The 14,823-nt window shown below is 40.3% G+C and overlaps 2 protein-coding genes across 2 annotated transcripts in view; one reads left to right on the top strand and one right to left on the bottom strand.

Annotated features, from left to right (window-relative positions):
• The first annotated feature begins 255 nt into the window (after window positions 1-255).
• Cbp80 (Nuclear cap-binding protein subunit 1) overlaps window positions 256-14,823 on the top strand; it is a 74,232-nt gene continuing 59,664 nt past the window's right edge. The window contains exons 1-3 of the mRNA XM_073973406.1: window positions 256-520; window positions 599-1,937; window positions 2,007-2,110. Coding sequence (XP_073829507.1) covers window positions 478-520; window positions 599-1,937; window positions 2,007-2,110 — 1,486 coding nt within the window. The 5' untranslated portion in view covers window positions 256-477. The remainder of the gene's footprint in view (window positions 521-598; window positions 1,938-2,006; window positions 2,111-14,823) is intronic.
• Window positions 5,829-14,823, bottom strand: part of LOC141397294 (uncharacterized) — a 28,178-nt gene continuing 19,183 nt past the window's right edge. Inside the window, exons 3-4 of the mRNA XM_073973405.1 lie at window positions 10,585-12,442; window positions 5,829-7,040 (exon numbers count right to left, since the gene is read on the bottom strand). Of these exons, the coding sequence (XP_073829506.1) occupies window positions 6,006-7,040; window positions 10,585-12,442 (2,893 nt within the window). The 3' untranslated portion in view covers window positions 5,829-6,005. The remainder of the gene's footprint in view (window positions 7,041-10,584; window positions 12,443-14,823) is intronic.

The raw sequence follows: 14,823 nt of genomic DNA, 5'->3' as shown, positions 1-14,823 counted from the left end.
TACTCTTAGTTTTTTGTGAACCATAAACAATTAAAAGTTTATGCAATTTTTATTTATATTTTTTAATAATTTGCATTGTGGACGATTTTATAAAACATTAATGTTTAAAAAATGTTGAAATAAGTAATGAAACATCATGTACTTTTATTTTTGCCATGTGTTGTTTTAAACGGATATTAACGGATATTCATATATTTAAAACCAAACACATATTACTCCGCTTGAGCATACGTCACGTTACGTTTTTCACTAACTGTTATAATTTTATATTATTTGGGATGATAGCAACGCGTTTTTTCTCTTTCCTAGAGTAGACAACACAGTAAATGATTTGACAGCCGACGTTTGACAACCAGCGTCTAACAAAAGCATTTTTCCATTTTTTCGTGTTAAATCTGCTAAGAAAAATCGTGCAACGTTTTTATTAATAATTATTATTGGATATTTTTATTATTTCAACGAAAAGCAGAAACTAACATGAATCGCAGACGTCACCACGATGGAGACGACGATGGCTATGGTAAGAAGACGACCCTGTTGCAATAAAGCGTGGAAATTTGCAATATTTATGGATTTTTATTAACCTTCCTACTTACAGAGCATCGCAATCGTAAACGTCGTCGTGTTTCCGAGAATCAAGAAATTGAAGACCGTTTGGAATCATTGATTTTGCGTGTGGGAGAACGTAGCACCTCATCGGTGGAATCAAACTTGGAGGGCCTTGTCTCAGTACTTGAGGCTGATTTGGGCACCTTCCGTTTGAAGATTTTGCGTATACTCTCCGATTGTGCTGTAAAAATGCCCGAGAAGTGTACCATCTATACCACATTAGTGGGTCTATTAAATGCCAAGAACTACAAATTTGGCGGTGAATTTGTCGATCACATGGTCAAAATATTCAAGGAATCATTGAAGCAGTGCAAGTGGAACAGTGCTCGCTATTCTCTACGCTTCTTGGCAGATTTGGTAAATTGTCATGTCATTTCGGCTTCTTCATTGCTGCAACTGCTGGATACCATGATCGATGTATCTAATGAAGATCCAGTACCACAAGTAAGACGTGATTGGTATGTGTTTGCTGTTTTGTCAACCCTACCATGGGTTGGTCGAGATTTGTATGAAAAGAAGGAATCGTCTCTGGAGTCATTGTTGCTACGTATTGAGGTGTACTTGAACAAACGCTCCAAGAAACATCATAATGCCTTGCGTGTCTGGTCGGTAGATGCTCCTCATCCTCAGGAGGAATATTTGGATTGCTTGTGGGCTCAAATACGTAAATTGCGTCAAGATAATTGGGCCGAGAAGCACATTCAAAGACCCTACTTGTCTTTCGATTCCATATTGTGTGAAGCCTTGCAACATAATCTACCACAAATTGTACCACCACCACATCACGAATCATATGAATATCCTATGCCATGGGTGGTATATCGCATGTTTGACTACACCGATTGTCCTGATGGCCCCAATCTGCCGGGTGCCCATTCCATTGAACGTTTTCTCATCGAAGAACATCTTCATCACATTATCGAAATGCACCACAGGGAGCGGAAAGATTGTGCTGCCCAGCTATTGGCATTTCCATATAAAAATAAAGTACCACTCGAATATTGTATTGTAGAAGTCATCTTTGCTGAACTATTCCATATGCCAACACCACGTTATTTGGACATCGTATATGGTTCTATACTTATTGAATTGTGTAAATTGCATCCGGCCACATTGCCTCAAGTTTTGGCCCAAGCAACGGAAATTCTTTTTATGCGTATTGACTCCATGAATACTTCGTGTTTTGATCGTTTTGTCAATTGGTTTTCATATCATTTGAGTAATTTCAAATTCACTTGGTCATGGGAAGAGTGGGATAGCTGTTTGCTATTGGACATGGAACATCCACGTCCCAAGTTTATACAAGAGGTGTTACAGAAGTGTTTAAGGTAAGGCCAACCGTAATTGACATAAGAATTAAAAGGAAACTCTAAAATGTTTTTTTATTATGTGTTTAGATTGTCGTATCATCAGCGCATTGTTGAGATGATGCCCGAAACTTATGGTAAATTGCTACCAGTTCAACCGGCACCAAATTACAAATATGCATCTGAAGAAGCCGGTAAGTCAAAGAAGTTTTATTTTTTAATTGAAATGCAGAAAGACTTTAAAGAGGAAGTGTGTCCCAGATAATAAGATATTAAAACATACGCCACCGCCTAAAAGAAAATATCAATGGCATAATTAAATTAACGCTAAAACGAATCGTGTTGACCTTATAATTGAGTGTCAAATCCAATGAGTTTCTAAAAACACGAGTTTTAGTAATATATTTCTCAGGGCATTACAAGCATCTGGTGAAGAAGATTATCTCGCAAAACTGACCTGATCGGATAAAAAATACTTATAGTAAGTAGCTCTAAGAAAGATAATTCGCCGCGTAATCCATTCTTCTGGCCTTTTTAACATCATCGTTTAGTTCATATTGGGATTGGATTGGGCACTCGGGCTTGGTCTTCGTTGATGTGCCGGGAAATTAGTAGAATCATCAAGTTTCTTGGGATTGAATGAGCGTCTTTAATCCTGGACTTCTCAAGTATAAGAATATGGCTCTACTAGCTGCGACCGTATTACTACTGAAGTTAGCTAAGTAGGTGGTTGTTGTAGCAACGCAAATATATTCGTTCCTATATGTGTTATCTCGCAAACTCGGCTGGCTGCATCCATAAAAATATGGGAGGCATGTGAGTGGGTTTAGCTGGGCAGTTAAACATATGCAGCGCCTCGTGTGGTTCCAATAAACATGCAGGGCATGTGTTTGGTATTGTGCTATCAATTGGGGCCCAATAGGAATTGAGACGGCTGCATCGTCCGGACCTTCATTGGGCTAAAACTGCTCGTGTCTGCCTTTGATCCACCTGAGGGTGGTCTATAGATTTGGCATGCGTGGACGACGTGAATATGCTATATGATCTTGGGTTGTTAGTGGTTAGAATTTTCCTACCATCGACCATGACATTCAACTCTCTTCTCATCTGCGCCGTCCATGTGATGAACACTGTGCCCGTAGATATATATTCCTCGTGTGGAAAAAGATGACATCAGTGAACGTACCTGACGTCAAGATCCTACAATCCTTCGCATACGTTACGATCTCATTGCCGGAATACAGGAGAGGTAGTGGTTAAGCAGTTTCGGAGATATCTCCCCACCTTGGACAACTCCCCGTTTTTACGGTACTTGGACTTCTTTTTCCTCAATTCCACGTACGACTGACCCCGACAAATACATAAAATTGATTATCCTATTAATCGGAGGGATGTATATGTTCAGCAACTCTACATCGGCAGTGCCACAATGGACAGCTACAGGTCATTAGAGCTAGGCTTAAGCGATATAGGCCTGTATTAAACAGACTGGTGCAATAGGAAGACTGTTTGCAGGTGTTTGTGGTAACTGTTTAGATACCTGGAGATACAAGATCGGAGTTGTGATAGTACCTACCTACCGCCGAGCACAATGCTGCTCGTGTATTATTATGTCTATTTGTGTACCTTCTCTGTATGAACCTGCCTCATTGTCTGTTATATGTCTTCAGGGGAGGTGTATGGGATACCAATCAGTTTTTACAGAAGTCTAGCCTTATGGGCGCAGTCCTACATCGGTCAATGTTTTTGTGTAGCCCCCTTATAACGACACCTCTCTATTTTCGCAGTTTTGAGGATTTTAGCTACACTTTTTCACCGAACTAGCTGTAATTTGAAATTTGTGGTCACGAAAGTTCTCCGCCAAAAAATCGTCCACATAGGTCATTGGTTTGGTATAGCCCCCATATAACGGTACCTTCCGATTTTCGGTATTTTGATAAGTTTAGCTAAAATTTTTAACAGATCTAGCTGTAACTTGAACTTTTGAGATTCTCAGTGGTCACGAAAGTTATCCGTCAAAAAACGTCAACATAGGTCGATGGTTTGATATAGCCCCCATATAACGGTACCTCCCGATTTTCGGTATTTTCAGGATTTAAACAGCAATTTTTAACCGAACTAGCTGCAACTTGATATTTAAGGTTCTCAGTGGTTCTCCACCAAAAGTCGTCAGCATAAGCCCATGTTTTGCTTTAGCCCCCATATAACAGTACCTTCCGATTTTCATTATATTAAGGATTTAAGCTACAATTTTTAAACGAACTAGCTGTAACTTGACATTTGATGTTCTCAGTGGTCCCGAAAATTCTCCACCAAAAATCGTCGACATAGGTCCATGTTTTGATATAGCCCACATATAACGGTACGTCTTGATTTTCGGTATTTGGAGGATTTAAACTACAATTTTTAACCGAACTAGTTGTAAATTGACATTTGATGTTTTCAGTGGTCGCGAAAGTTCTCCACCAAAAATCGTCAACATGGGTCCATGTTTTGGTTTAGCTCACATATAACAAAAACTTTCGATTTTCGGTATTTTAAGGATAAAAGCTACAATTTTTAACCGAACTAGCTGTAACTTGACATTTGATGTTCTCAGTGGTCGCGAAAGTTCTCCACCAAATCAACATAGGTCCATGTTTTGGTTTAGCCCCCATATAACAGTACCTTCCGATTTTCGGTATTTTAAAGATTTAAGCTACAATTTTTAATCGAACTAGCTGTAACTTGACCTTTTGAGATTCTCAGTGGTCACGACAGTTCTCCACCAGAAATCGTCAACATAGGTTCATGTTTTAATATAGTCCCCATAAAACGGTACCTCCCGATTTTCGGTATTTTGAGGGTTTTAGCTACATTGTTTGACGAAACTAACCGTAACGGAACTAATTGCCAACATAGGTCTACACATTGATGTATCCCCCATTTAAAGGTAACACCTGAATGAACAAATTTTTTAGACTACATTAGACAATTTATGCATTTCGGGTATCCATGGTCGAAACAAATTTTGCAACTAAACTTGTGGACAGGGAAGGAAACTATTCCATTTAAGTTAGCAATATTTTATTTTATTGACACTTTATCACGTGGTGCCTCGTGGGTAAGTTGCAATGCTCTTCATTGTCTGTTTACTGTCTTCAGGGGAGGGCTATGGATACTATTCAATTTTTTACGGAAGTCTAGCCTTATAGGCGTAGTCCTTTCGCTAGGAACTATTTTGCACCTCAAATGAATTGGGTGGTTTATTTGTTGACACTTTATCAGGTGTAGACTCGTGAGTAAGGTGCAATGATCTTTTACTGACAGTATTTTGGTCTCGTGGGGAAGATGATTGTGGTGTGGTTTTGCGTTGCATCCAGTGTCTACTCTCATAATGTAATTTTGTATCGTTTGGAGGTTTCTCCATTGTATGCCACTGGCTTAGGTCCAGATTGGAACCGCATAGTCATTTATTAGGGGACATCCAGTGGCTTCATAAGTGGTGAGGATAGTCTCCTTATCTTTCCCCGAAATGCTGCCTGCTAAAGCTTTGAGGATTTTGTTACGTTCCCCCATTTCCGGGTACCGTCTTAGCGTGTTACTGAAGGCGATGACGACTCATCTTTGGAAACCGTTGTCCTTTGAGTCGTCGATGGAGTTGGGAGATTGCAGTCTGTCTTCACTGTCGTTGACATTCTTTCCTAGCTTTAGTAGCAGGACTGTCTACCCTCTTCGAACATTAGAAAGGTAGTCGACTCCTGGATGCTAGAGGGAAATAAAAGGACTACCTTACTAATTATATAACTCACCTGTGATGTTTAGACCCACATGCATAGATTTCAATACTTTCCCATGCAACATAGTGATCCACCAACTAAATTTAGCATCGCTATCTGGCGTTTGTTTTTGATTACTTTAAAAAAGCATTGATTGAATTATTCGTAAAAAATCTCTTTATTTAATAAATAATTAACAGAATATCAAATATTCGTTGTTCTTAAAATCACAAATTTTTTAAGAATCATGAATTGCCTATACAATTTTTATTTACAGAAAAATACTTTGCACGGAATTAGTGAAAATTTTGTTGATTTTTTTCCAAACTTTTCACAAAGATTTCTTCACTTCATTATCGGAATCGTTGATGATAAGTGGTATTTCTGGGCCATCTTCACCAACTTTATAACTTATAGATTTTTGTGTCAAGACCTCATAAGTTTCCGAAACACTTGTTGTAGATGGTGGTAGTGTAGCTTCAACATTTAAGGATGACATTGTGGTAGAAGTGCTATTCGGGTCTGTATCTAACAATAAAACATCATCCAATGTATTTTCAGGTTGTTTTTCCGTTGTGGAATGTTGTAAAGAAGGATTGTTTTCCGCTTTAGTCACTTCACGAATTGTGGCTTGATTTTGTTGTTGTGTGGATAAAGAAGAAGTTGTAGTTTGTTTTCCAATATTTTTCAAGCTTAGAGCTTTCCCTGTTGCCTCCTTACGTCTTGGCTTCCATTTTAATACTGGCTTTTCCGTAGTGGTAGTTGTAAAAGTTAACCGTTTATTGGTATGACGATAACGGCTCAATGATTTCAACGGCGTTTCAGTGGTCGATGTTGAAACAAATTGTTTGGGTTCCTTCGTGGAGTTTGCTGCACTGTTGGTCGTTGCCATGGGAGTGGTGGCCTGTAATTCCTTTTCAGTTGTCACCCGCGTAGAAAAAAGTTTTGGTTTTCCAGTTGTACTCGAAGTAAGTTTAGTTACTTTTACTCGTACCCTTTTTGCTCGCGCGTTAAGAGGTTTGGGTTGTTTAGTTGTTACTGCAATTGTGGCCTCCTCACCATTTGCCTCCGATTCAGTTTCAATGTTATTGTCGGTAGTGGAAATTTTAATTGTGGTTGTTGAATGACTGGTATTTTGTTCCAAACGTTCATCTGCGGTCTGTTGTGTACTGACTTCGTGTCCTTCTTCATTATCAGCCTCGTTGTCATTATCAACTTCCTCATCATGACGACTGGTTTCATAGGAATTTTGCAGATTGTAATTGTGTTGGTGGGGAGCCGGTACTTGAGCTTCTATAGACTCTGAATGTTGTTTGGTGGTGTCATCTGGTGTTTTTTCCGCTTCTGGAAAGGATTGAGCTTCATACTAAAAAGAAATGTAGTTTTTTTATTTATTAAAAATTTTTGTTTATAATTTCGGGGATATTTGGATTAAAATGAGTCAACTCGACCACATATTTTCCGAGATTAAGTATTTCGATTCCTTTTAGGATAGCAAATGTCTTTGCCAAAAATTGTCGCTATGGGTCAATGTTTTGATATTCCCTATACAACGGCTGCAGCGGTGATGATGTCCCGGAACATACTTTCTGCCAACCGAACATCAGAAGTATTGGCCAGTGATTGAAAAACTATCTGAAAATATGGCAGTTACCTTTGATGATTGATGAAAGTGTGGCGTTCAGAGGTGATGTAGTCGGCGGTCAGCTGATGGAGACGATTATAGGGAGATGGTCTGACCCAAAAGAAAAGACGGGTTACCAGGTGACGTCCTGATTGACCATGCAAAGGTACCTGATCTAGATAAAATTCACGACAATCTGATAGAACAATGTAGGCAACTACTAGCCCTTCTAGATAAGACTCCGGCTCTGTGACTCAAACTGGGTAGCTCTCACGCCAATAACATCGACTACGCACCTTCAATTTATCGGAAAATAAAGGCGTGATTTCTTATCTCATTGGTCCGGATCGAAGACTATAGAAAAGTGCCCTTCGCCGGGCAAAGCCGAAAGTCCCTGACGCCGTAGGCAAGATGCTGCCGAGGCAGGAAAATCTGCGGACAATATATCCAACAAAAAAGTGGTCATATAAGGGCGTTGAATTTTCTAAGGAACTTTGTAGGCATAAAACCTCTGATACGGCTAAGAAGTTCGAAAGGAACCACCCTGAATTACCCAAGAAGTCTAGCAGTATTGGTGATCTCTCTCTCTTTCGATGTCTTCATTGGGTGAGAGAACGAAGACGCACCTAAGGGACACAGTGTTTTGGATGAACTTAGGTCTAGATTAACTCACAGATAAAACGCAGTTTGGAGCGTCAATTCGATTTTGTCGAAAACTAAGGACATAGAGATAATCCAGCAGAAGAACCGCTCTCCAGGAAGCCAGCAGATGTGGAACCGAAGTTAATCTCACAATCTCCACTAGTTTAGTCAATAGGTCTTGACCCACTCAGATCCTCAAAGAAAACATCTAGATTTCAAGAAATCAAACCCTCTACTTCTCCCGCCTGTTACTCAAAATTGGAGCTGAAGAGAAACACTGTTGCCAAGACAGTTGAAGAAGTTGGTCCTAGCTACAAGGTGCCCTCCAAAGTCTCGAAAACCCCACACAGTCTTCGGGTAACAGTCATTTACAATTTGTCATTGAGGGAAAAATTGGAGAAAGTCGATGGCGGCGAAGAACCTCTGATTGAGCGCCACTCTATTCAAGGGTATTTAGGTAATTTGCTGTGAAAACAGGGAAATAATCATTAAACCTTCTTGTCAACTAGGTGAAAAGTCTTGGCAGTCTTTCGGAAGGTTGTAAGCTAGCGTCTGTTTCTGTAGATTAGACTCCCTGCAGAAGAGTATTGTATTCATGGCGCTACGCAGTGGAAAAATGTTCTAACTTGCCAGAACGCCAACCTGGGAGTGAAACAGGGTGCCTCCTTATGAAACCCTTTGACAATCTTCATGAGCAGGCAAAGATTATATCGGTTCAACAGCACAAGAAGAGGTTGTTGATAAAGTATCTCCCAAACCTTGCACGTCATGAAAGATCTTCATGGCGCTATCCAAACTTCCTACGCAAGCCCTGGGCCTGGAAATTGTAATCTAGATTAAAGAGTGGTGGTGTATCAGGCTGGCTTTAATGGTACTCGCACCAAAAGCGGGCTAATGTTGGGCCTATAACATGGAGTACAGCTTTTTATCGGCGGGATATATACGTTAAGCAACTTTACCTCTGCAGTTCCACACCTGATTGCTGTTGCCGCTTTATCCTTTGTCTTTGAATTCCAAAATCTTTATTAAAGGAAACTGTGACTGAACAAAAAGTTATCCGGGTTGTGATCTCCTACCCACCCACCAGAGATACCCCAGTATCGGGGTGTCAGGCGACCACGCGCTCTTGGTGTTCCTAAGTTTGCAATTTAACCAATTTTCAGCAAGATTTATGTCAAGAATCTCTGCAGATTGGGTGCCACCGTGGTGCAATGGTATGCACACCCGCCTTTCACGCTGAAGGTCGAGGGTTCGATTCCCCGGCCAGTAAACATCAAACACTTATCAACGGTGGCAAAATACCACTAAGTAATATTGGCGACATTTTCTGAGTATTACAGCCTTGTACAACTTCTCTACAAGTGGTGTCTTAGACACGCCGTTCGGACTCGGCGATAAACAGTAGGCCCCATATCATTGAGCTAATATGAATCGGGGTGCACTCATTGATATGAGAGAAGTCTCCCCTGTCCCGCCTGGGATGTTTGTTTTTTTTTTATTATATTATCTCTGCAGATTTTCCTGCGATTGTTTCCGAAAATCTGCACATACTCTAATGGGAAATTTTCATTCGATTTTTCAATACAGATTGAAAATATTAAGAATATTCAATAAAACATCCGAATAACTTTCAACTTTTTCGGATCAAACATCTCGAATTTTTCGGTATTTGTTCCGAAATTTTTCAGAATAGTGTGAAAGTCGATTTTTGACGAGGGCTTTATATAGGATTTTTACGAGGTATGACCAGAAAAATTACAGCTTTAGAAATTGAACAGATTTTCAGCAATATTCTGCACATTTCCGGCGCTTCTTTCCGAAAAACTACCGAATAATCAGCACATACTCTAAGTGGAAATTTTGATTCGATTTTTCGACACATATTTAAAATGTTGGGTGACAATTTTCAAAATAACCAATAAAATTTCCGAATAATATCCGACTTTTGTGTCGCACATTCCGAATTTTCCAGTATTCCGAAATTTTTAAGAATCTCGAAACAAATCTCCGAAAATGTTCTATTTTCTGCCGGTTTTCGAGTATTTCTTCTGAAAGAAAGGGTGCTTCTATAGACCCTTTCTGAAAGAAAGAAAACTTCTATAACCCCTTTCTGAAAGTAAGGCTACATCTATAGACCCATTCTGAAAGAAAGGTGAAACTGTGTACCCTTTCTGATGTAAGGGGTGCTACTATAGACCCTTTCTAAAAGAAAGGGTACTACTATAGACCCTTTCTAAAAGAAAGGGTACTACTATAAATCCTTTCTGTTATAAAGGGTACTACTACTTTAGCCTCTTTCTGAGAGAAAGGGTGCTACTATAGACCATTTCTGAATGAAAAGGGTGCTACTATAGACCATTTCTGAATGAAAAGGGTGCTACTATAGACCCTTTCGGAATGAAAAGATTGATACTATAGACCCGTTCTGAAAGAAAGGGGAATGGAAACGATTTTGCCCGAATTCTGTACTATCTCGGAAAAAAAAATGTCTAAATTCCTATAGGGAAAACATTGTTCCTAGAAACCTAGAGATGTAATCTTATCTGTGCTATAGAGTCATACTTGGTGCGACTTGGTATTCACATCCTTGTACAGTAGGATGGATAAGGTTTTATTTTGTAATGGCTTTTTTTAACATACTTACATGTTGGGGTTCCTCCAATTGTGGTTCTTGCGACTCTTCAGGCGTTGGAACATAAGTTACCTGATCTTCATGATTTCCATCAACATTAGCATACAGAGGATCTGGTTCTGAATAACGTATCGGTTCTTCATCCATTGGTTGACTCTGTATAAAAGGTTTACTACGTGGTGTGGGTATATCCACCGTATCTTCTTCTATGGGTGCGGGATAAATTACTGTAGGAGGATGAGCAGCGGTATACTGTTGTTGAACATGTGGTTGAACATATTGCTGCTGGACATGATGTTGTTGAGCATACTGCTGCTGATGTTGAACATAGGGTTGCGTATAGTAGTGATATTGTTGTTGCTGATATTGTGGTTTGCGTAGAGGTGGCACCGGTGTTACATGGACAACACGATGTTGTTCTATTTCTCCAATGGGAAATACAAATTTTTGTGGTGCTGGAGGTGTGGTGGGAAAATGTAAGTGTTGTTGTTGCTGCTGCTGCAGGTGCTCTTGATATTTTTGTTGATTTTGTTGTTGTTGTTGAAGCTGGTATTGTTGTTGTGTAATTTGTTGGGCCAAAACAATATGGGGTTTGTGTTCTTCATTTGTTACAGGTGTTACCGGGGCAGCTTGTTCTGGCTGAGGTGTTACAATTTGGACATTTGTCTTATACAAGCTGTTTGGATGCAGGTTTTGGTCTTGAGCACCAACCCCAGCCCCACCGCCACCACCACCACCCCGATTAACAGCTGACACATGAATATCTCCGGAATGTTGTTCTCCACTGTCACTTGAATTGGTCATAAAGAAATGATGATGATAGTGATGGGTTATTACCGGACTTAATACTTCCTTCGAAGAGGTGATATGCTCATGAGATTGATAATATTCCGGAATTTTTGCATATTCCTGGTTATGAATAAAATGTCCCGATGCCGGAGTATACTCCTGATGATGATGTTGCTGTGTATATGATGGTTGTGGTATATTCGGAGGAGAAGCAGCAGCGACAGCTGGTGCTGTATAAGTTTCTGGACGTGAAAAATGTAGTTGCTGTTCCACTACACCAACATGGGGTCGGAATGTCGATGGATGTTTCGGATAGATGTGAGGCTTGCCAAACATCATTGTCAATAGATTGGGGAATAGTTCAATTTTGGGTGAGGCTTTGGGACCATAGCTTCCCTTGTAATATTCCCCAATGTTCAGTTGTTCGGGCGGTGGTGGTCCCTGATTTATCAAATAACTATGGGGATGTTGTACAGCAGAAACAGGTGGTGGTCGATGTATACCCCGTAGAAATGTGGATTGTGGCATGGGTGTAATTTGAGAATGATGATGTTGTTGCTGTTGTGGCCCATGATCTGGATTAAATTGTCGCGTATTTCTAGAACCATCATAGCGGCGATCCACAAAATCGTCATCTTGCTCATAAGTCGCTGACTTCAGTTTACTAAAGCTATGCGGATAATCATCTTCTTTTTGTATAAATGTTTGTATATTATTTAGCTTATGCTGATGATGTTGTCCATTGTTGCTATCAATTGCCGTACGCTTATTCGGCCCACCTCGTACCACAGTTTCACTTGGTGTTGCCCCCGTCATTGGACTTACGCTGAATTTAATTTCATAATGAAATTTCCGATCGATGTCACGATGTCGTATCTTTTGAACATGCCATGTGGCAACCATTTTATTCTCTCGAGCACAGGCATAATCACAATTACCTTCAACAAATCTATAGGTACCATTTGCAAGCGACTCCAGACGACCCTGTGCCAATGTAACAATGTCACCAAAACGCGAATCAAGCGGTTTCGGGGAGTGTACATAAGGAGATTGCAGAAATTCATTGTATTCACGGACTTTGCTGTAATGAGAAAAAAATGTGAAATTTGAAATTTGTTAGAGTTGGAGAAAATGTGAGCAGAATATTTTGTATAATGTGCGGAACAAAAAATTGTCTCAAACAATTAAGAAAGTATCAGTCAGCTGTGCCGACAGAGATATACACTCAACCTCGGACCTAAAGAAAAGAAGCAAACACAATACTTTTGACGTCTATAGGGTTCTTTTTTAAGTTTTTGGCCAAATTTCTAAGGAAGTGTGGAATTGCCAACGAAAAAAAAAATGCGCCGTAGTAACAGGGCCTTCAAAAAAAAAAAAAAAAAACAAAAAACAAAACGATCTGAGATGCACTTTTAAACTGCACTTTTCCCAAATTTTATGTAAGAGGTACCTGAATGGCTGGACCGCTGTAGTCCATATTCCATTTTACCATCGTAAAGGGGAGTGCAAGGATAACCTTTTGTGGGGGAGGTACCGGAAGGTGTGGACCGACATGGCCCATCTTTGAACTTTTACCTAAGTTCGGACAAAATATTACGAATGCCAAATTTTTGACCGGAACAGGTTTGATAATTGAAAATAAACTTTAGAGCCACATGAGACAACCAAACTGACAAAATATTTGTTTCTCACTAATTTTCTTTAACTTTGAGAATCATTAAAATATCGTAAACACTTTTTTCAAATATAATTTTGTAACAAAGAAAAAAACCAAATTTTTTTCATAGCGGTTTATGCTTGACCTTTTAGTTATTAGTAGGCTTAAATTTATTCTTTCGTATAACAGTAAATAATTTTTGAAAAAAATTTCATTTCATACATTTTTTCATAAAAATATTTTTTTATCTATTGTGCGTGAATACACGGCGTTCTTCTTCTGCGATGTATGGGGAGTGATCTCCGAGTACGGCATTCCAACTGTACCCTTGTACTGCCTGCTCAACTGCAACAGTGTAAATCAGGAGGAGGCATTGTGACTCACAAGAGAGCCCATGTGCTCTAAGTGAGCGTAAATTTGTTATCGCTCACAGCCTGTGTAGATGCTAACACGTTGTGAACAACAACAAATTTACGCTCATTGAGAGCACAAGAGAGACCCAAAAATGTTCTCTGCCTGTAAATGACATCCTGCTGTTTGATGTAGAGGTTGTCGCTTGTACCTTTGGACCTCTCTCTCTAGATCATGAAGAACTCTCCTGACGTGTATGGGTGGGGGAAGACTTTCCTTCAGTTTGTAGCGGCGACGCTCACATCGGTAACACCCAAGCAAGTACTGCATCAACCTGAGGAGGCACCCTGTTTCAGTTCTCAGGGCGGCATTCTGACAGTTTTGAATAGTTTTCCATCGCGTTGCACTTATATTCGCGGACCACACATGTGCCACATAGCTTAACACAGACCGACTTATCGCTTTATATGTGGTCAACAATGTTTCTTTATCTACACCCCAAGTGCTGCCGGCTAGAGAGTTGAGTACCTTGTTCCTTCATCTCAGCTTGTCGCAGATATCTGGGCTTTCGCGGACGACGTGATCATGCTGTCGAATGTGACCACTAGAATCTTGGGGTAGTTGGTGGTGTTCAGCCTTAAGCAAATGACATTAGCGGATATACCTGACGCCAAGATCGTACAATCATCCGTATATGTTACAATCTACCTGCCGTCTGGAGTGTGTGGAATACAGGAGAGGTAGAGGTTAAACAGTTCCGGAGATATCACCCAACCGTGGGAAATTCCATGTTTCCGATGAGGCTTCTTAACGCCGCCGGAGGCTGGTGCGCTCTTACGAGCGGCTTTAGTAGCCAATTGCTTACGAGAGCCAATTGCTTTACGGGCAGATTGCTTAGTACAGGCCATTTTTCACTTTAGTTGTTTTTACTTCTTCATATCATGTGACCTCATTTATCTGACCAAGTGATACGATAGTTATTGTTGGCGAACTATGAACTCTCCGCTAATTCTGGTTGGGGCGTCCTTTTTACCAAGGACGGAAAGTCACAACTCATGATGAGCATTTAAGTGTGCCAAAACCAGACGGTTATGACCTTCCAAAAGCTGAATACAACTGGACCTATAACCTGGATTAACCTCGGTAGTTCGAAAGCTGACTGCTACCCCAACATTCCATGTGCAGAAAAGCTAATCCTTTTTCCTCGTTCTTACCTCGGATGCCATTGCAATAAAATTACAAAAAGGATGAATTTTCAGGGATTGGAACAGTAATGGCTGGTGTTAAGTGCTGCATGTGCGGCTGCTGTTGGGGGGTCTGCGGGGGAGTCGCGTATTCTGATTACGACGACAACTCACTGGGGGCTGTGCTCACGCTGCATGCAGCAACATAGTCACTGTTGTAGTCCCTCACATGGACGAGTCCAGAGCAACCATGAGATGCTCCCACTCCTG

Source organism: Musca autumnalis, unplaced genomic scaffold (genome assembly GCF_047663935.1).
Source record: "Musca autumnalis isolate F117 unplaced genomic scaffold, ASM4766393v1 scaffold_3, whole genome shotgun sequence".
Taxonomy (NCBI): Eukaryota; Metazoa; Arthropoda; class Insecta; order Diptera; family Muscidae; genus Musca; species Musca autumnalis.
This window is presented reverse-complemented; position numbering and strand designations above follow the sequence as displayed.